General features: G+C 44.0%; 2 protein-coding genes across 2 annotated transcripts; both read right to left on the bottom strand.

Moving 5' to 3' along the window:
- Positions 1 to 2,387: 2,387 nt before the first annotated feature.
- LOC125373322 (decorin-like) lies at positions 2,388 to 4,628 on the bottom strand. The gene is made up of 2 exons (XM_048384326.1): positions 4,149 to 4,628; positions 2,388 to 2,636 (listed from the first exon to the last, which is right to left on the bottom strand). The coding sequence occupies exons 1-2, from the start codon at positions 4,626 to 4,628 to the stop codon at positions 2,388 to 2,390; spliced, it is 729 nt and encodes a 242-aa protein (XP_048240283.1).
- A 13,659-nt stretch (positions 4,629 to 18,287) lies between these two features.
- LOC124127785 (toll-like receptor 4) lies at positions 18,288 to 20,828 on the bottom strand. Its single transcript, XM_048384325.1, has one exon. It carries the CDS (start codon positions 20,821 to 20,823, stop codon positions 18,352 to 18,354), a length of 2,472 nt encoding a protein of 823 aa, XP_048240282.1. The 5' UTR covers positions 20,824 to 20,828; the 3' UTR covers positions 18,288 to 18,351.
- Between the last annotated feature and the right edge of the window lie 213 nt (positions 20,829 to 21,041).

Genomic DNA, 21,041 nt, shown 5'->3' with positions numbered 1-21,041 from the left:
TACATTTTCGGATTTTTACAATACCTTATTGGTAGATAGAGGTGTCGTATGGCCCCACTAGGTATAACATTTTATAATTAAATTATATTCATTTTTTATCCCTAGATTACAGAGAGGATACAAACGTAAAAGGGTGAGAAACTTCGGTTAAGCTTTAAAACTCCTTATACTCTAGTATCTTGAGCTACGTTCTATGATACTATTCCAAGATTGATGATACATATCAATTACAACTGCTTTATACAGTTTCAGAAAAGCAAATATACTGAACCGCAAAGGAAACGTCACCATGGCTAGATATATGAGAAACCTTATTTGTCCAAACACTGTAAACATACTTTGGGGCATATTAAAAAGATGAAACATAGCAAAACTGATCATCAAGGTTGAAATTAAAGTGTCAAATGTTCTTAAAGTGAAACACATCACTCGTCTCTGAGCAAATGGCATCACAAGTCAGTATCTCGAGTGTCCGCCATGTGCATTGGTGACTGCCGTGCAACGTCGATACATGGAATGGATGAGGCGTTTGATGAAGACCATAGGCACTTGAGCCCACACTCTGAGGAACGCCTGGCGCAGTTCAGCTGCAGTTGGTCGGACGTCATTCAGCCGTCTTTGAATCTCGTCCCACAGGTGCTTAGTGGGATTTAAATCGGGACTGAGGCAGGCCACTGCATTGTTTGATGCCATTCTGCTGGGGGAAGTCTCTTGTTGCTCTCGCAGTGTGGGCACGGGCGTTATCATGCAGAAACTCGTGGTTGCGGCGACGTGCCAAATGAGGTATGGCATGTGGTCTCAAGACTTGATCAATGTACCGAGCTGCTGTGACATCATTGCCTCTCCCTGGACCGATGTCCTGGAAGACCACAGGGCCGACCCTCTGTGCAAGACGAATTCCACCCCACACCATGATGCTCGGACCACCCCACGAATCTCTCTCGACAACACAAGCACCCGAATAACGTTCCCCACGGCGTCGCCAGACTCTCTCTCTCTCTCTCTCTCTCTCTCTCTCTGCCACCTGCTGTTGAGATACAGTAACGGCTCTCGTCTGAGAAGAGAACTCTTCTCCACTGCTGGTGGCGCCAATACTGGTGCTGTGTTGCCCACTGAAGATAGTCCCGGCGATTACGTGGTGTCAGAATGGATCCTCGGTGTGGCCTGTGACAGTGGAGGTGTCTGCTCGTCAATCGTCGACGCACGGTGTCCACACTAATGTGTCGCTGGTGTGTCCCCATGGTCCGTCGAGCAGTTTCCGCAGCAGTAACAAAGCGACCTTGAAGAAGCTGTCGCACAATCTGACGATCCTGACGTCGGGGCGTGACCCTAGATCTTCCACTACGTGGTCGGTCATCTCTAGTGTTGGTGGTCTGGTACCGTTGCTGGAGCCTGTGATGTTTCTTTTGCGGTTCAGTATATATCTCCAACACACTGAGCAATCCATATAAATCCAATCCATGTGAAAGCAATAAAGTGCGTAAAGTATATGCTTATGTTTGGTGTCCACAATTGTTATAGTCTGTAGGATTCTATAATTGTGCATTTCCGGAAGTTTATGCTAGCATTTTATACAACGACAAAGTTCATCTATATATTAAAAGATATCGGCCATATTCACCCTATTGAATTACATCAGGTGTCTGGGGACCAACGTTGAGAATCGCAGTCTACTGTAACCGAGGTATTCAATGTCATCCAGACAGTGTAATGATGTAGGCGGAAATCTCCCACACCAGTAGAATGAAAAACAACCTAACGGCCCAACGCTATTGTAATGAGTAGGGGTCATCTCAAAAGTGTCAATAAATGTCTGTTAATGTTAATGTTCACGGAAATAGCGAAAGGGTTGAGCGTTTGTCATATATATACATTTGATATAATTATAATGAAAACTTTCAATCTTTTAATGCATCGAAGTCGTTGCATGTATTGTTTCTTTGATCAAAGTATTCACTGTCTCATCCAAAATCAACGAAAAGACAACTATTCTACTTACAATTTTATATACATTGAAATATAAATGACAAGACCCTTCATGACTATGTCATGAGCATTTGTTTATGAATCACTATCAAATAGTGATGATACCAGGTGTCCGCGAAAAGGTGACTATGTCCCGGCCCACTCATCACAGACACATGTAAAGGCAAAACAATTGTTCACAACAGAGGAACATATTATGGTACAAGTCAAACTAGGGAATTGCACCAGACATTGTTCTCACTTATGCGTCAAATTTGGAAAGGTCCTCAACATTTTAAAACTTTTATCGACGAGTGTTGATATATGTCCGCTCGTCGCACGTCCTCAAACAACACCAGAACAATGCTCCCTGCTGGCATTCTAGAAGAGGAATACACTACACGTTTGACAATGAAGCGGCACTACTGATCCTCAAGAAATGATTGGCTGAGAGCTAGCAAGATTTTCCAACTGGAGTCTATACCGTCAATGATGTCCTCGGCGATTTCTCCTCCAGGGATGGTATCTCTGTCCTTGAGGAACAGTTTAATCCCATTCTGATTCTCCAGGTGATCTCTCACAGTGTGACAAATATACTGGTAGTCGTTGTCGCTATATCCGATGTACGCATCATTGGGGAAATCATTTCTTGTCAGGGACTTCCTCATTGTCTTGAAACCGAACATCCGAAGAAGGATATTCACGAGAAGAGTCTTTCTTTGGTTTATTATTGACACTATACCAAGTGCTAACAGAAACATGGCTAAAAGTATTATGCTCGTAGACAACCAGAAACCTCCGGAACACCGTCGCCATTCTTCATCATGGTGTTCATAGATGTAGGACGTATTTACCACTGAGCCGTCGTCTCTGACACATGGGTAGTTTCTTTCTTGTAGTTGAACATTTGATTTGAACAACCACATTATAAAGTCTAAAGTCTTACATCCACAGGCAAGAAGGTTACCCTCAAGATCCAGAGAGATGTTGTTTCTGGCTGCCAGGTCATCCAGATGTTTCATTTCAGTTGACGAAAGAACAGTCAGTGAGTTAAAACTGAGGTCAATGTGACTCAGATGGGGCGTTGTGGTTAAGTCAAATGGTATCTCCGAAAATCTGTTATTTGACAAAATAAACTGCCTCAGTCCAATCCCTTGCAAATTCTTAACATCGAACAATTGAAGGTTATTGGAACTAATGCTTAGTGTGTGTAAATGAGTTAGTGACAATAACTTATGCTGTAGTCTTAATAGTGCTCCCCTCTGATCAAGATTAGAATCAGCCATAATTAGAGATTCAAGTTGAGGAACACTGTCGAAACCTGATACGGGTGATCCTGCAAAATTATTGCCTGAGATGTCCAAATAGGTCAAACTTTCTAGTCCCTTGAATTTGCTGCTAAATCTGTCAAGGCTAGCATATGATACATCAAGGTGTCTGAGAGATGAAGCATTATAGAAAATAAGATTATAAAAACAACCGACATTCTTGGGGCTAAAACTTAAATTTACCAATTTCTCAGGTAGTGTGATTCCAAGAGTGATATTTGTTTTTTGACATACTTGCATATTTCTTACAGTTTGTGATTCTCTTTTGACGCCATCGCTGCTTGACACATCTAGAGAGATAAGGTTTGGCATTGAGGATATCATTAACAGAAATTTCGGGTCTCCATATATGTCATTTCCAGACAAATCAAGAACCTTTATACAAGAAGCGAATCGTGATCCTTCATTGTTCAATGTTGAAGTGATCCATAAAATTCTACTATTGGTCATTTCAAACCTTTCAACACAGACATCTTTCAGGTTGATACATGTTTTATCGTCAATTATTCTCAGCGTTATGGAATTCACAAGGTTGAAATAGTTGAATATGTTATTAATCTTGATGGATGTCATGTTACTCAGTCTTAAACCATACAATGCAGACACAGCTTCAGTTGGACTTAATGGGAACGCATTTGACAGATTCAAATCTTTGATACTTTTGAAGTGTGCGAATGCATTCCTCTGTATTGAAACAATCGGACAGTAACGAAGGTCAACGGTTTCAAGTGTTACATTAGCAAAAGATTTAAATGTATCATTAGATATGTGTGACAGTTTGCATCTACCAAAGCCGAGTAACAAATGTTTCAGGCTTTGCAGTCTGGCGAATCCGGATCCAAATTGAGTGTCTACAAATGTGTCAATTTTCAATTCTTTGAGATTTCTCAGTTTTCCTATTGCATTGTCTGGATAGGAACCCCAAGGACGAATGTCGTTGTTATGGATATGGAGCTTTTGAAGCTTTTGTAGAGACAGAAAAACATTTTCAGGGTAGGTAGACGAATCTAGTGACAGATTATTGTCATTCAAATAGAGCTCTTCAATGTTAGGTATGAGCCAAAATGCCCCAGCATCTAGACCTGAAACACTGTTAAATGCAATCTGCAAATACCTAATTAGAGACGACAAATTTAGTGATATGTTTGAGAGGCTTGAAATAATGTTGAAGCTCAGATCCAAAATCGTTGTGTTTCTCGGTAGATCAATGGGTATGCTTGTTAAATTCCTGTTACTGCAGTTTACATAGGTTCCTTGATGGATACTATCTGGTAAACTACTGCAACTATGTGCTGATCCTGAGCCGATAGATCCAAGGATAATGAACAGGATCATTGAACCCCCTTGGTAGAGTGACCATCTCTGGTGGGTTTGCATCTAAAAATAGAAACATTGAAACCCTTTTTGACAGCTCAATGGAACAGCTAAGCACTAGAGACTTACATAGGTAATTAAGGTTATCCATCCATATTGCCACCTGGTTGATATTGAAGTTGATTCATTGACTGTCATTGTTTCATTGAGTATTGCTGGATGCAGCGTTAGCAATAATCAAACATTTATTTTTTATGAAACGTGTGTGAGTGGCATGTGCTACCGGTAGAGCAGAACATGCTTACCCTTTTTCAGTAACACTTTGAATCATCACTGATTTTCAGTGATCCATTCATATAATTTTCATCCCGCTTTTGACTTGTACGCCCTATAGAATCTGTTTCGACATATAATCGAGACTGATTATTCTCTGGCGTCGACGTTTTGAATTTCACAGTTATTCTCTATGTGAAAGGCCCAGTTATTAACCGTTCAGGTCATTAAACGTTCACTACTTACTTATTAACTTATTAAGTCAGTAACACAACCACCAAACGTCAACGCCAGAGAACGACACAAACGTTTAATAAGTGTGTGACATCCATACCATCATAAACAGATGCAGACCTTTTGTTCATTCAATGAGAATATGTTTTCAGTTTTTGACAGTGATCTTGACCTTTCAAAGTGAGTAAACGATATTCCAGAAAAAAGTGAAATAATTTTATGAAATATTAAGAGAACGTAAGATATGATGATGCAGTTCAAGCATATTTGTCATTATCATTATTTGTTAGTATTTTCTATGTTAGCCTTGAAAAACAATTTACAATTTATCGATAATCGGTTTACTGTGTGTTAGGTTTGAAAGATGATGAGCTTCGTCTTAGCAGGGATTACTTGAATTCATCAGAAAACTACTTACTGTTTCAAGCTTTGGTGCTGGGTACGCTACGTGTATGTCGTATTTACTATTTACGAGAAATGTTGCCCTCGGTTGAACGTACACAAGACTGTTAGATAATTGAACGAGCAGTTTCATATCTTCTTAAACACTTATCACACACGGAAAACTGGATGAGTTTGTGTACACATTTGAGATTACATTTATATCTATTTAAAACCAGCCAAATTAACGACACCATTGTATGACATTGTGAAGGCATATATATATATCTAAAGCTTTAAAAAAAATTCCACCAGTATTTATAAAAGCATATATATCCGATATCATATCGAAACATCGCTTTGAGGAACAGGTCCCTGGGCACTAAGCGATAGTAAGAATTAGTGTTAACTTCTACATGAATGGGTTTGCAATCTTATGTATATCGTGGACGTGCACAACCAGAACGTACTAAGCTTTAATCATTTCCACAGCCTAACTGCATCAACACACATGTTCGTTTACGTCACTCGTGGCTTATAGTCCCATATTATGAGAGGCTTTATAGTGAGTGAGTGACTTGGGTTTAACGCCGCTTTTAACAATACTCCAGTAATATCACGGCGTGTCAGCTTAATGTGGGAGGAAAGCCCCAAGGGATGCAGGTATCAGACGTTCATCACTTCAGTGAAACCCAAGAGCACGAGTATGGTGCTGACAAACCTAGAAACATTATCGGGGCGAACCGGGATTCGAACCCACAATCATAGGTTTAGGGAGTGCCTAAGGGACGCAACTCTGCACAGCGAATCGCGGCGCCTTAGACGACTGGGCAACCGGTGCCCCCAGAGGCTTTATAAGGCATGTACTACTTGATACAGTAAGTGCTAAGACTGTGTTTCGAGACAGAATTACCATAGGCTCTCTTCTCGGCTAGTATTTACTCATCTTGACGAATGTAAACAGTAAAATAGTACTGTGAAATCGCGGCGCGGTGAGATTAAGGGGGATGGGCCATGAATGTACTGGAACATTATTTAGGGACTGGTCATTTATCATAGGGATATGTTACGTGTTCGATAGTCCAATCCGACTCAGGTTCCGAACCGTGGTTGCTACAGTGGACACAACCATCGCCTGTCGAATTTGCGCTGAATTTGCACTGAAAGTGGTTCAAAGTTTTCAATTACTCGCCCATTTACCTGTATATATTTGAGTACAAATAATAATAATCTGTCATTTTTTTTGTCTGTCAGGGATGAAATCTCAAATCATTTCTCATCGACCATGCTGTCTGATATGGTAGTCATCCTTGTAAAGCCATTCGAAATGAGAAAATCGATCTGATTGGATTTCGTGTTTTCATCACAAGAGACATAAATCGTGTTCTACACGGGGTGGTGCCACAATCGAGCCAAGAACAGTTTGCTTGCAATGGCAAGGGTAGAAACTAGGCTTTGATATTGGCTAATGGACACTCTTGCCTCGGGGATTTGTGAATTGTGATGTTATGTGTGAGATTCCACAGTATCGCTTGTGTATCATGCCAACTGCTTCTGTAAGTTATGTCCCTTAGCATCTTTTAATCACATAATCTGTTCACTGTTTAATCTTTTCATCAGTGTTCATAGTATGGTTTTGTTGTAGTTAAGCGAAATACTGTGCGTGTTTGAAAGGTCAGGAACTTGGGAGTATACAAATGGTCTTCGGCGTTAAGAAACGGTCGGTGCAAAATCAGAATCAGCCTCTAGAAGGAACTAATTGTTTGGTGGATTCAGAGCTGTGTATGATGAAATACTAATATGAATTTTTGCATTGTATACCTCGATATCGCCCGTCCACCTCTCCACCCTAAACATCACATGTCTTAAGCGACAAGACCCACGTTACCGATACCCACGGATGGACCAAAAATTGGTTTCGCTCAAATTTGTCAACATAATAACGATGCTATTCTATACATACCCCCTGAAGGAGACGTATTGGAACTGACATTCTGACCCACTTTAGTTCACGTGAACTATAAGTTCCAATGATCTTACAAATGTTTACATTTTCGATTTGTTTGCAGACCTAAATGTGTATGGTCACATTAATGGGGTCTCTAAAACATCCTCAAGGATCTTCTAATTATGTGTTTGTGTCGTCCATATGTAGCATTGACACCTTTCAGTTATACAAGAAAACTAAAAACAATTTCTAAAATACTTTCAACAATGACCCCTTATAAAATGACAAGGCGAGAATAATTTTTGTATTGCAAAAATAATGCAGCAGCTGTATTTTTACGCCCTTATATCTTTCCGAGATGTCATTGCTATAAGAGATGCCGAGGTTATCGGAGCAAATGGTATTAAACCTCGATAAAGTACAATAAAGACCAGTTAAGAAAAAAGCTTTGAGGTACGCATGTATAAGGTAGTAAACCTGTTTACTTGTAAATCATCACCAATGCGCCATAATCGTATCCGAGTTGGCTGCTTGCGGCAATTTTTAACCAGGAAACGATTTCTAATAAAACCGTGCCTTATTTAATTCCAAATGTGTAACTCATACACGTTAAGTATTTTTGCGACCTTCTTGTATCAAGTTATATTTAAAGCAAACTACTGAAATATCTAAATGCATACCTTTCAAAACTTATTTCGCCCTTAATCAGCCTGAATTAACCTTACTCTAACCAGTTACAAACAACGATAAATGTATTTATGCCTTCCGTTGTTGATAAAATTGTCAAACATAGGAGTTGACTATTCCGTTTTGACAATACGTTGCTGCGATAACCGTATCTCTGTGCTACTCTCCTATAAAAGATTTTGATATTGACTTGTCGCTGCACAGAGCTATGTGCTGTCCCATAGTGTTTTCCTAATACAGGTCCCCGAACTAAATCTGCATCGAACTTTATATGCTTCAGGCAATTGCGGGGGCACGGGTTGCCCAGTCGTCTAAGGCGCCGCGATTCGCTGTGCAGAGTTGCGTCCCTTGGGCACGCCAGAAACCCATGATTGTTGGTTCGAATCCCGGTTCGCCCCGACTATGTTTCTAGGTTTGTCAGCACCATACACGTGCTCGTGGGTTTCACCGAAGTGGTAAACGTCTGAGACCTGCATCACTTTGGGCGTTCCTCCCACATTAAGCTGACACGCCGTTATATTACTGGAATATTGTTAAAAGCGGCGTTAAACCCAAGTCACTCACTCACTATAAAGCCTCTCATAATATGGGACTATAAGCCACGAGTGTTGAAAGTCCGGGGATGATGAGAAAAATTAGGGAGGGCTGTTGAAAGTCCGGGGATGAGGGAAATTAGGGAGAGCTGAAGAAAGCCCGGAAGTGAGGGCAATTAGGAAGAGCCGAAGAAAGTCCGTAAGTGAGGGCAATTAGGGAGGGCCGAAGAAAGCCCGGAAGTGAGGGCAATTAGGGAGGGCCGAAGAAAGCCCGGAAGTGAGGGCAATTAGGGAGGGCTGTAGAAAGTCCGGGGATGAGAAGAAAATTAGGGAGTGCTGAAAAGGGTCCGGGGATGAGGGAAACTAAGGACGGCTTTATATAGAAAGTCCGGGGATGAGGAAAATTGGGGAGGGCTGAAGAAAGCCCGGAAGTGAGGGCAATTAGGGAGGGCCGAAGAAAGCCCGGAAGTGAGGGCAATTAGGGAGGGCCGAAAAAAGTCCGTAAGTGAGGGAAAATCGGGAGGGCTGTAGAAAGCCCGGGGATGAGAAAAATATAAGGGAGTGCTGAAAAGGGTCCGGGGATGAGGGAAATTAGGGAGGGCTGAAGAAAGTCCGGGAGTGAGGGCAATTAGGGAGGGCCGAAGAAAGTCCGTACGTGAGGGCAATTAGGGAGGGCCGAAGAAAGTCCGTAAGTGAGGGCAATTAGGGAGGGCCAAAGAAAGCCCGGAAGTGAGGGCAATTAGGGAGGGCTATAGAAAGTCCGTAAGTGATGGAAAAAAGGGAGGGCTGTAGAAAGTCCGGGGTGAGGTAAATTAGGGAGGGCTGAAGAAAGTCCGGGGATGGGGGAAATTAGGGAGGGCTGAAGAAAGTCCGGGGTGAGGTAAATTGGAGAGGGCTGAAGAAAGTCCGGGAATGAGGCCAATTAGGGAGGGCCGAAAAAAGTCCGTAAGTGAGGGAAAATAGGGAGGGCTGTAGAAATTCCGGGGATGAGAAAAATTAGGGAGGGCTGAAGAAAGTCCGGGGATGGGGGAAATAAGGGAGGGCTGAAGAAAGCCCGGAAGTGAGGGCAATTAGGGAGGGCCGAAAAAAGTCCGTAAGTGAGGGCAATTATGGAGGGCTGTAGAAAGTCCGGGGATGAGAAAAAAATTAGGGAGTGCTGAAAATGGTCCGGGGATGAGGGAAATTAGGGAGGGCTTAAGAAAGTCCGGGAGTGAGGGCAATTAGGGAGGGCCGAAGAAAGTCCGTACGTGAGGGCAATCAGGGAGGGCCGAAGAAAGTCCGTAAGTGAGGGCAATTAGGGAGGGCCAAAGAAAGCCCGGAAGTGAGGGCAATTAAGGGAGGGCTATAGAAAGTCCGTAAGTGATGGAAAAAAGGGAGGGCTGTAGAAAGTCCGGGGTGAGGTAAATTAGGGAGGGCTGAAGAAAGTCCGGGGTGAGGTAAATTGGAGAGGGCTGAAGAAAGTCCGGGGATAATAAAACTAAGGACGGCTGTTGAAAGTCCGGGGATGAGGGAAATTAGGGAGGGCTGAAGAAAGCCCGGAAGTGAGAGCAATTAGGAAGAGCCGAAGAAAGTCCGTAGGTGAGGGCAATTAGGGAGGGCCGAAAAAAGTCCGTAAGTGAGGTAAAATAGGGAGGGCTGTAGAAAGTCCGGGGATGAGAAAAATTAGGGAGGGCTGAAGAAGGTCTGGGGTGAGGTAAATTGGGGAGCGCCGAAGAAAGCCCGGAAGTGAAGGCAATTATGGAGGGCTGTAGAAAGTCCGGGGGTGAGGAAAAATTAGGGAGGGCTGAAGAAAGTCCGGGGATGGGGGAAATTAGGGAGGGCTGAAGAAAGTCCGGGGTGAGGTAAATTGGAGAGGGCTGAAGAAAGTCCGGGGATAATAAAACTAAGGACGGCTGAAAAATTAGGGAGGGCTGAAGAAAGTCCGGGGATGGGGGAAATAAGGGAGGGCTGAAGAAAGTCCGGGGTGAGGTAAATTGGAGAGGGCTGAAGAAAGTCCGGGGATAATAAAACTAAGGACGGCTGTTGAAAGTCCGGGGATGAGGGAAAATAGGGAGGGCTGAAGAAAGCCCGGAAGTGAGGGCAATAAGGAAGAGCCGAAGAAAGTCCGTAAGTGAGGGCAATTAGGGAGGGCCGAAGAAAGCCCGGAAGTGAGGGCAATTAGGGAGGGCCGAAAAAAGTCCGTAAGTGAGGGAAAATCGGGAGGGTTGTAGAAAGCCCGGGGATGAGAAAAAAATAAGGGAGTGCTGAAAAGGGTCCGGGGATGAGGGAAATTAGGGAGGGCTGAAGAAAGTCCGGGAGTGAGGGCAATTAGGGAGGGCCGAAGAAAGTCCGTACGTGAGGGCAATTAGGGAGGGCCGAAGAAAGTCCGTAAGTGAGGGCAATTAGGGAGGGCCAAAGAAAGCCCGGAAGTGAGGGCAATTAGGGAGGGCTATAGAAAGTCCGTAAGTGATGGAAAAAAGGGAGGGCTGTAGAAAGTCCGGGGTGAGGTAAATTAGGGAGGGCTGAAGAAAGTCCGGGGATGGGGGAAATTAGGGAGGGCTGAAGAAAGTCCGGGGTGAGGTAAATTGGAGAGGGCTGAAGAAAGTCCAGGAATGAGGCCAATTAGGGAGGGCCGAAAAAAGTCCGTAAGTGAGGGAAAATAGGGAGGGCTGTAGAAATTCCGGGGATGAGAAAAATTAGGGAGGGCTGAAGAAAGTCCGGGGATGAGAGAAAAATTAGGGAGTGCTGAAAAGGGTCCGGGGATGAGGGAAATTAGGGAGGGCTGAAGAAAGTCCGGGAGTGAGGGCAATTAGGGAGGGCCGAAGAAAGTCCGTACGTGAGGGCAATCAGGGAGGGCCGAAGAAAGTCCGTAAGTGAGGGCAATTAGGGAGGGCCAAAGAAAGCCCGGAAGTGAGGGCAATTAAGGGAGGGCTATAGAAAGTCCGTAAGTGATGGAAAAAAGGGAGGGCTGTAGAAAGTCCGGGGTGAGGTAAATTAGGGAGGGCTGAAGAAAGTCCGGGGTGAGGTAAATTGGAGAGGGCTGAAGAAAGTCCGGGGATAATAAAACTAAGGACGGCTGTTGAAAGTCCGGGGATGAGGGGAATTAGGGAGGGCTGAAGAAAGCCCGAAGTGAGAGCAATTAGGAAGAGCCGAAGAAAGTCCGTAGGTGAGGGCAATTAGGGAGGGCCGAAAAAAGTCCGTAAGTGAGGTAAAATAGGGAGGGCTGTAGAAAGTCCGGGGATGAGAAAAATTAGGGAGGGCTGAAGAAGGTCTGGGGTGAGGTAAATTGGGGAGCGCCGAAGAAAGCCCGGAAGTGAAGGCAATTATGGAGGGCTGTAGAAAGTCCGGGGGTGAGGAAAAATTAGGGAGGGCTGAAGAAAGTCCGGGGTGAGGTAAATTGGAGAGGGCTGAAGAAAGTCCGGGGATAATAAAACTAAGGACGGCTGAAAAATTAGGGAGGGCTGAAGAAAGTCCGGGGATGGGGGAAATAAGGGAGGGCTGAAGAAAGTCCGGGGTGAGGTAAATTGGAGAGGGCTGAAGAAAGTCCGGGGATAATAAAACTAGGCAATTAGGGAGGGCTGTAGAAATTCAGGGGATGAGAAAAATTAGGGAGGGCTGAAAAGGGTCCGGGGATGAGGGAAACTAAGGACGGCTATATATAGAAAGTCCGGGGATGAGGAAAATTAGGGAGGGCTGAAGAAAGTCCGTAAGTGGGGGCAATTAGGGAGGGCCGAAGAAAGCCCGGAAGTGAGGGCAATTAGGGAGGGCCGAAAAAAGTCCGTAAGTGATGGAAAATCGGGAGGGCTGTAGAAAATCCGGGCATGAGAAAAAAATTAGGGAGTGCTGAATAGGGTCCGGGGATGAGGGAAACTAAAGACGGCTATATATAGAAAGTCCGGGGATGAGGAAAATTAGGGAGGGCTGAAGAAAGTCCGGGAGTGAGGGCAATTAGGGAGGGCCAAAGAAAGCCCGGAAGTGAGGGCAATTAGGGAGGGCTGTAGAAAGTCCGTAAGTGATGGAAAAAAGGGAGGGCTGTAGAAAGTCAGGAGATGAGAAAAAATATGGAGGGCTGAAGAAAGGCCGGGGTGAGGTAAATTAGGGAGGGCCGAAGAAAGCCCGGAAGTGAGGGCAAAAAAAAGCGGGGGGGAGTCCGTAAGTGAGTGAAATTAAGGAGGGCTGTAGAAAGTCCGGGGATGAGGGAAATTAGGGAGGGCTGAAGAAAGCCCGGAAGTGAGGGCAATTGGTGAGGGCCAAAGAAGCCCGGAAGTGAAGGCAATTAGGGATGTCTGTAGAAATTCCGGGGATGAGAAAAATTAGGGAGTGCTGAAAAGGGCCCGGGGATGAGGGAAACTAAGGACGGCTATATATAGAAAGTCCGGGGATGAGGGAAATTAGGGGCGGCCGAAGAAAGCCCGGAAGTGAGGGCAAAAAAAAAGAGGGGAGGAGTCCGTAAGTGAGGGAAATTAAGGAGGGCTGTAGAAAGTCCGGGGTTGAGGGAAATTAGGGAGGGCTGAAAAAAGTCCGTAAGTGAGGGAAAATCGGGAGGGCTGTAGAAAGTCCGGGGATGAGAAGAAAATTAGGGAGTGCTGAAAAGGGTCCGGGGATGAGGGAAACTAAGGACGGCTTTATATAGAAAGTCCGGGGATGAGGAAAATTAGGGAGGGCTGAAGAAAGTCCGTAAGTGGGGGGAATTAGGGAGGGCCGAAGAAAGCCCGGAAGTGAGGGCAATTAGGGAGGGCCGAAAAAAGTCCGTAAGTGAGGGAAAATCGGGAGGGCTGAAGAAAGTCCGGGCATGAGAAAAAAATTAGGGAGTGCTGAAAAGGGTCCGGGGATGAGGGAAACTAAAGACGGCTGTATATAGAAAGTCAGGGGATGAGGAAAATTAGGGAGGGCTGAAGAAAGTCCGGGTGTGAGGGCAATTAGGGAGGGCCGAAGAAAGTCCGTACGTAAAGGCAATTAGGGAGGGCCGAAGAAAGTCCGTAAGTGAGGGCAATTAGGGAGGGCCAAAGAAAGCCCGGAAGTGAGGGCAATTAGGGAGGGCTGTAGAAAGTCTGGAAGTGATGGAAAAAAGGGAGGGCTGTAGAAAATCAGGAGATGAGGGAAATTAGGGAGGGCTGAAGAAAGTCCGGGGTGAGGTAAATTGGGGAGCGCTGAAGAAAGCCCGGAAGTGAAGGCAATTATGGAGGGCTGTAGAAAGTCCGGGGGTGAGGAAAAATTAGGGAGGGCTGAAGAAAGTCCGGGGTGAGGTAAATTTGGGAGGGCCCGAAGAAAGACCGGAAGTGAAGGCAATTATGGAGGGCTGTAGAAAGTCCGGGAATGAGGGAAATTAGGGAGGGCTGAAGAAAGTCCGGGGATGAGAAAAATTAGGGAGGGCTGAAGAAAGTCCGGGAATGAGGGAAAATCGGGAGGGCTGAAGAAAGTCCGGGGTGAGGTAAATTGGGGAGGGCCGAAGAAAGCCCGGAAGAGAAGGCAATTAGGGAGGGCCAAAGAAAGCCCGGAAGTGAGGGCAATTAGGGAGGGCTGTAGAAAGTCCGTAAGTGAGGGCAATTAGGGAGGGCCAAAGAAAGCCCGGAAGTTAGGGCAATTAGGGAGGGTCGAAAAAAGTCCGTAAGTGAGGGAAAATAGGGAGGGCTGTAGAAAGTCCGGGGTGAGGTAAATTGGGGAGGGCCGAAGAAAGCCCCGAAGAGAGGGCAATTAAGGGGGGCCAAAAAAAGTCCGTAAGTGAGGGAAAATCGGGAGGGCTGAAGAAAGTCCGGGCATGAGAAAAAAATTAGGGAGTGCTGAAAAGGGTCCGGGGATGAGGGAAACTAAAGACGGCTGTATATAGAAAGTCAGGGGATGAGGAAAATTAGGGAGGGCTGAAGAAAGTCCGGGTGTGAGGGCAATTAGGGAGGGCCGAAGAAAGTCCGTACGTAAAGGCAATTAGGGAGGGCCGAAGAAAGTCCGTAAGTGAGGGCAATTAGGGAGGGCCAAAGAAAGCCCGGAAGTGAGGGCAATTAGGGAGGGCTGTAGAAAGTCTGGAAGTGATGGAAAAAAGGGAGGGCTGTAGAAAATCAGGAGATGAGGGAAATTAGGGAGGGCTGAAGAAAGTCCGGGGTGAGGTAAATTGGGGAGCGCTGAAGAAAGCCCGGAAGTGAAGGCAATTATGGAGGGCTGTAGAAAGTCCGGGGGTGAGGAAAAATTAGGGAGGGCTGAAGAAAGTCCGGGGTGAGGTAAATTTGGGAGGGCCCGAAGAAAGACCGGAAGTGAAGGCAATTATGGAGGGCTGTAGAAAGTCCGGGAATGAGGGAAATTAGGGAGGGCTGAAGAAAGTCCGGGGATGAGAAAAATTAGGGAGGGCTGAAGAAAGTCCGGGAATGAGGGAAAATCGGGAGGGCTGAAGAAAGTCCGGGGTGAGGTAAATTGGGGAGGGCCGAAGAAAGCCCGGAAGAGAAGGCAATTAGGGAGGGCCAAAGAAAGCCCGGAAGTGAGGGCAATTAGGGAGGGCTGTAGAAAGTCCGTAAGTGAGGGCAATTAGGGAGGGCCAAAGAAAGCCCGGAAGTTAGGGCAATTAGGGAGGGTCGAAAAAAGTCCGTAAGTGAGGGAAAATAGGGAGGGCTGTAGAAAGTCCGGGGTGAGGTAAATTGGGGAGGGCCGAAGAAAGCCCCGAAGAGAGGGCAATTAAGGGGGGCCAAAAAAAGTCTGTAAGTGAGGGAAATTACAGAGGGCCGAAGAAAGTCCGGGGATGAGGGTAATTATTGAGGGCTGAAGAAAGTTCGGGGTGAGATAAATTGGGGAGGGCAGAAAAAAGTACAGGGTGAGGTAAATTGGCGAGGGCCGAAAAAGTCCGGGGATGAGGGAAATTGGCGAGGGCCGAAGAAAGTCCGGGGATGAGGGATATTATGGAGGGCTAAAGAAAGTCCGTGGATGAGATAAATTGGGGAGGGCAGAAAAAAGTCCGGGGTGAGGTAAATTGGCGAGGGCCGAAGAAAGTCCGGGGATGAGGGATATTATGGAGGGCTGAAGAAAGTCCGTGGATGAGGGAAGTTAGGGAGGGGCTGAAGAAAGTCCGTGGATGAGGGAAGTTAGGGAGGGCTGAAGAAAGTCCGGGGTGGGTAAATTGGGAAGGGCCGAAAAAAAGCCCGGAAGTGAGGGCAAATAGTGGAGGGGGGGGGGGGGGGAGCCTTGGGATGAAGGAATTGGGGAGTGCCACAGAAAGTCCGGGGTTCGGGAAATTAGAGAGGGTCGAAGAAAGCCCGTGGATGAGGGAAATTGGGGAGGGTTTTGCAGCGCTTTTGTGGTTCACTCACTAGACTATACTGAAGGTGCAAGTTCTATCTCATTGAAACATAACCACATTTGCTCTTTGATTGTACAACATTCCTCACATTTCCACATTTATCACAAGTGATAATTAGCATTGTTGTGTGTGTTTTGTAAATTGTGTTCCTCAAGCCGATGACCGGGGTTCGATTCCCCATCTGGGTACAAAATGTTGGCCCCCAATTTCTCGGCAATTCATTCATTGTCTGGGTTTTGTTTTAAAAGATGGGGTGTGGGGGGCCGGGAAGCCTAATTGGTTAAAGCGATCGCTTGTCACGTCAAAGACCCGGTTTCGATTACCCACATGGGTACAATATTGGAAGCCCATTTCTGGTGTCCCCCATGGTGTGTTGCTGGGATATTGCTAAAGCTGGCGTAAAACGATACTCATCCAGTCACTCACTTAAAAACGAACATAAACAACTAAGAAGTTTGTTTGTCAACGCGATATTTTCATCAATTCTCTGCAAGGACTCTTGAGTTATTTTGTCAACGCCCACTCTGAACCAAGTTTCCTTAAATTATTTCCTGTTGGGTATTCTTGGATTAAAATACATCGCTAATATCTAACGACCTAATCGGTGCGCGAATCAATGTTATGTACGTTTGCTTCATAAATAAGGCTGTGCCCATTTCTTCCACAATCAACCCTCCTGTTGTTATTTCCCCACACTTCGGCAATGAATGTAGGCATAAGCGAGATTATAACAAGTTATTGTTATAACATTTTATGAGGCTTTACTGCATTTCTTTAGTCGGGAGGAGTTATTTCCCTTTCATAAATTTCCCATTCTTCTGACACACAACTGACAGCTGTTTTCACCACCGTTTGTTAACAAATAATGTCTTCCTAATATGTCCCGTACTTGAGAAAACTGCGCTCAAATGACGTTGGATCAATACAGAGGCGTTTTATGACTGTATACTTCAGCTTATTTCTGCGTCACACATACAGTGAGAAAAAAATTAAGAAAAGATAGGTTCACGTGAATATTAGTATAAAAAAGGTTTCTTTCGGGACCCGGATGATGTAAGTAGTATTGGTTTCATTTTTAATAACGAAAGCAAGAAAACACTATTAACGCGAGGTGTAATAGGGTTAAACGTCGCGTTCACGATTATTTCACCCATATAGCGACGACGTGATGAAAGTGTATGTGTGTCTACTGTTCTAGTCTTGACGTGTGCCAGTTTTACATTTTAACATGGATACCCCCACTTAGACACACCATTCTGACTCCGAGTCAACAAGTCGCTGTTTTATCCCCTTTATTCAAAGCGCCAGGCAGGGTAACAAGTACCATATTTTATTGTCTTTTGATTTGAGGCGGCCAGGGGATCGAACACCAACAGACGCTCTATCAATTATACCAGGGATTTACCTGTGGGACAGAGTTAATTTCATTATTATAATTAAAGTCTCCATTTAATAAACATTGAAAACCTGCTTAAGCTGACCTTTAACCTTGTCACACATACATATTGTCGTATTAATGTTCAATGTTTTTACGTGTACAGTAATGAAACATAATTGGGGCGAACCGGGATTCGAACCCACAATCATAGGTTTCTGGCGTGCCCAAGGGACGCAACTCTGCACAGCGAATCGCGGCGCCTTAGACGACTGGGCCACCCGTGCCCCCTGTACAGTAATGGATAAAGAGACATAAAGCTTAATGTTCATGTACTTGATCTGCAACTCAAATATTTCTGAGGTGCTGAACGAACAGATCCTCGAAATATTATTATTATTACCGTGGCGATTAAAAACCAAGAAAATTATTAAAGATTCCAGAAATATTATTTTCTAACAATGTCTCTCATATTGTGAATACTTATTGACACGAAAAAAACTATCGTCGGAAATGACAATATTGTAAATAATGTACGATAAATAATTCGTCTTTTTGTTCATGTTTATCACAAAGCAACGGGGTCCAAAGTAGAGAAAACAGTGCTCACCGCGGAAATGTGGTAACCTGGAGTTAAAATGTTCCGCATGTGTCAAGTAGAGACTTAACCAGGGAACTATCTCACGATACAGTCGGAAACTGTAGGACTACATGAACCAAAAGCTTCCGTGTTTGTGTCAATATGTTAGTTAAACCTTTTGGAATATGAATCACTGCTAATATGACATGATGACCCGGAAATATTGAGAGCAGAATCGTGAGATTCACCCAGCAAATATAAAACAAAGTGGCCTGGACTCCGAAATCAATGCGTACTCAAGAGAAAATAAAACTGATACTAATATAAAAAGATTTTTTTATTAGGACATTCCTAATTTCACAAGTTTAAAAACATTTGCCACATTGGCCAAAAAAATGTATGTTAGTCTCAGGTTGTATGTACAACAAACATAGCATATCCACTGATCAGCGAGTAACAATTTTCTTTATATTTCCTATTCAGTCATGATACACTGACTAACGTCTCTCCAAAGCCTTCGCTGATCGCCCATGAACTTCTTTACATGGAAGATGTATCTCTCATCCACAACATTCAGCAGGGCTGGGGAGATGTCCCCTTGTCTCACGTCCTCAAACAGCACAAGAACGACACTTCCTGCGGGTAGTATAGAGGAGGAATACACAACACGATTAACAGTAAAGCTACACCATTGGTCTTCCAGAAATGATCTGCTTAGAATTAGGAGCGTTTTCCAACTTGAATCTATTCCGTTGATGATGTCGTCAGCTATTTGTCCTCCAGGGATGGTGTCTCTGTCCTTCAGGAAGAGTTTGACTCCATGTCTGTCTTCCAGGTGCTCTCTCATAGTGTGACAGATGTACTGATAATCGCAGTCACTGTAGCCGATGTAGGCATCGTTAGGAAAGTCAGTACGCTTTGGCGGTTTGGCAACATTTACCAACCCAAACATCCGGTAAATGATATTTAGAAGTAATGTCTTTCTCTGGTTTATCAAATAGATTAGAATCATGAATAATATAATCAGTGCAAAGGCAGAAACAGTTAGTGACAGCCAAATCAGTCCGGAACATTTTCTCCATATTTCATCATAATGATCATAAATATAAGATGGGGGTGTAATATGGCCACTATCAGATACACAGGTATAAGAATATCTGTTTTCAACTTTCACATCTGTGTGGAACAGCCACAACACAAAGCCTAAATTTTTACATCCGCAGGACAGAAGGTTGTTGTCAAGGTTCAACGTGAAGTTATTTGTTGCTGCTAGGGAATCAAACAGGGTCCTCTCTAACTCTGATAACACAGGCAGTGAGTTGTAACTGAGGTCAAGACGTTGCAGAGACGGAGTTGTTGTGATGTCAAAGGGAATACTTTCAAAACGGTTAAAGGATAAATCAATACTAGTCAGTTGATTTCCAGAAAATATCTTAGGATCCATGACTGCTAAATCATTGTGACTGAGGATAATATTTTTCAAGTTACGTAATGGCAAAAACATCTGACGTCCCTGATGAAGAAGAAAGTATTTGCTAAAGCCCATTTGAGACATCGTGAGAGTTCTTAGGCCTGAGAAAGTTTTCAAGACACCAGGATTCATGTTGGTAAAGTAGTTTCCAGAGATGTCTAAATCAGTGAGATTCTCCAAACCATATATATTATATTGGAAGGCATACCATCCGTTAAATGCAAGGTTCAAACTTTGGAGCGATACAGCATTTTTAAATTCAATGTTACTGTTTATGAAGCCTATGTCACTCAGCGTGCCATGGATATAAAGGTACTTTAGTTTTGGAGGTAACGGGATCTTGAATGTTGGTACCGACAATAAGGAGTTGTGTTGAGGCATTGATGAGAAGAACTCGTTTCTTCTCAAGTGATTTGAAATATTCACAAACACTAATTGAGGCGCAAAGACAAATTGGAATAAAATACGCCTGTCTCCCAGAAAATCATTATCAGACAGGTCAATATGTACAAGGCAGTTTGAAAAACGTGAATTGGGTTTTAGGATAGAAGAATTAATCCATGCTATTTTGTTTTTCTTCATCGAAAACTGCTCAACGCATACACCTTGTATATTATCTAGCACTTCACCTGTAAGAATTCTTTGTTCAACAGTACCAGACCTAAAAAGAAGGAAGTTGTAAATTTCATCAAGTAAAATACGTGTCAGGTTTAGCCCATTTAAACCATACATAGATGTAACAGCTTCTACTGGGCTCACGAATTTACCATGAGAAAGATTCAAATCCTTGAGGCTTTTCAAATGGACAAATGACATTTTATCTAAAGCTGCTAATGGGCAACTACGAAGATCAAGGTCTTCAATTGGGATGTGTTTAAAAGATTGGAACGTTTCGTTCGACACTCTTTGAATCTTGCAACCATTAAACCCCAAAAGAAGCCTTTTGAGATTGGTCATTTTGGCAAATCCAGATCCAAAGGTGGAGGTTTCAAATGTGTCAATTTTCAATTCAACAGCACTCCTGAGTTTACCGAAAGCAGTTTCTGGATAGCTACCCTCCGACTTTCGATCATTGTTGTGCAGATGGAGCTTCTGAAGTTTCTGTAGAGGAAGGAAGACATCATCTGGGTAGGTGGTGGAATCGAGCGTCAGATTGTTGTTCTGCAAGAATAGCTCCTCTAAGCTGTTAATGCTTTCAAATGTCCCATTTTGTAGCTTTGATAACTTATTGTTGGAGACGTCCAGGTATTTCAGTGCATTCAAGGAACTGTTGGGTTGAATGTGCAACACGGCAATGCGATTGGTACTCAAATTGAGCGATGTTGTATTTTGGGGTAGATCATTTGGTATATTGGATAGGTTGTTGTTGGAACAGTTAACAAATATCCCTCCATACTTCACGTCATGATGGAACGTACACGCCCAAATAACTCCTCCAGAGAGACAGACAAAAAATAATACTATGTTGTTTGTCATCTCTAGGTTGTCTGAAATAGAACAAACAATATTGTAAGTATCATAAATGAGCTGTCGGATTTCACAGCCATCACAACCAAGACTTTAACGTGTCGATATTTACACCATTACACGCCATTATGAACATAAATCAACATTTAATTTGAATTATTTACATTTTTGGGGCGGCAGGTATCTTCAAATAATAGGACAATGAAAAACTGTCATTGCTCAAAATG

This window comes from Haliotis rufescens, unplaced genomic scaffold (assembly GCF_023055435.1).
Source record: "Haliotis rufescens isolate VD_foot unplaced genomic scaffold, xgHalRufe1.0.p SCAF_5, whole genome shotgun sequence".
Taxonomy (NCBI): Eukaryota; Metazoa; Mollusca; class Gastropoda; order Lepetellida; family Haliotidae; genus Haliotis; species Haliotis rufescens.
This window is presented reverse-complemented; position numbering and strand designations above follow the sequence as displayed.

Coding starts and splice junctions, on each gene's coding strand:
- LOC125373322 (XM_048384326.1), bottom strand. CDS start 4,628: ATGATCCTGTTCATTATCCTTGGATCTATCGGCTCAGGATCAGCACAT. Junction 2,637..4,148: donor AATTGAAAATTGACACATTT/GTAGACACTCAA, acceptor TTCGGTTTCAAG/ACAATGAGGAAGTCCCTGAC.
- LOC124127785 (XM_048384325.1), bottom strand. CDS start 20,823: ATGACAAACAACATAGTATTATTTTTTGTCTGTCTCTCTGGAGGAGTT.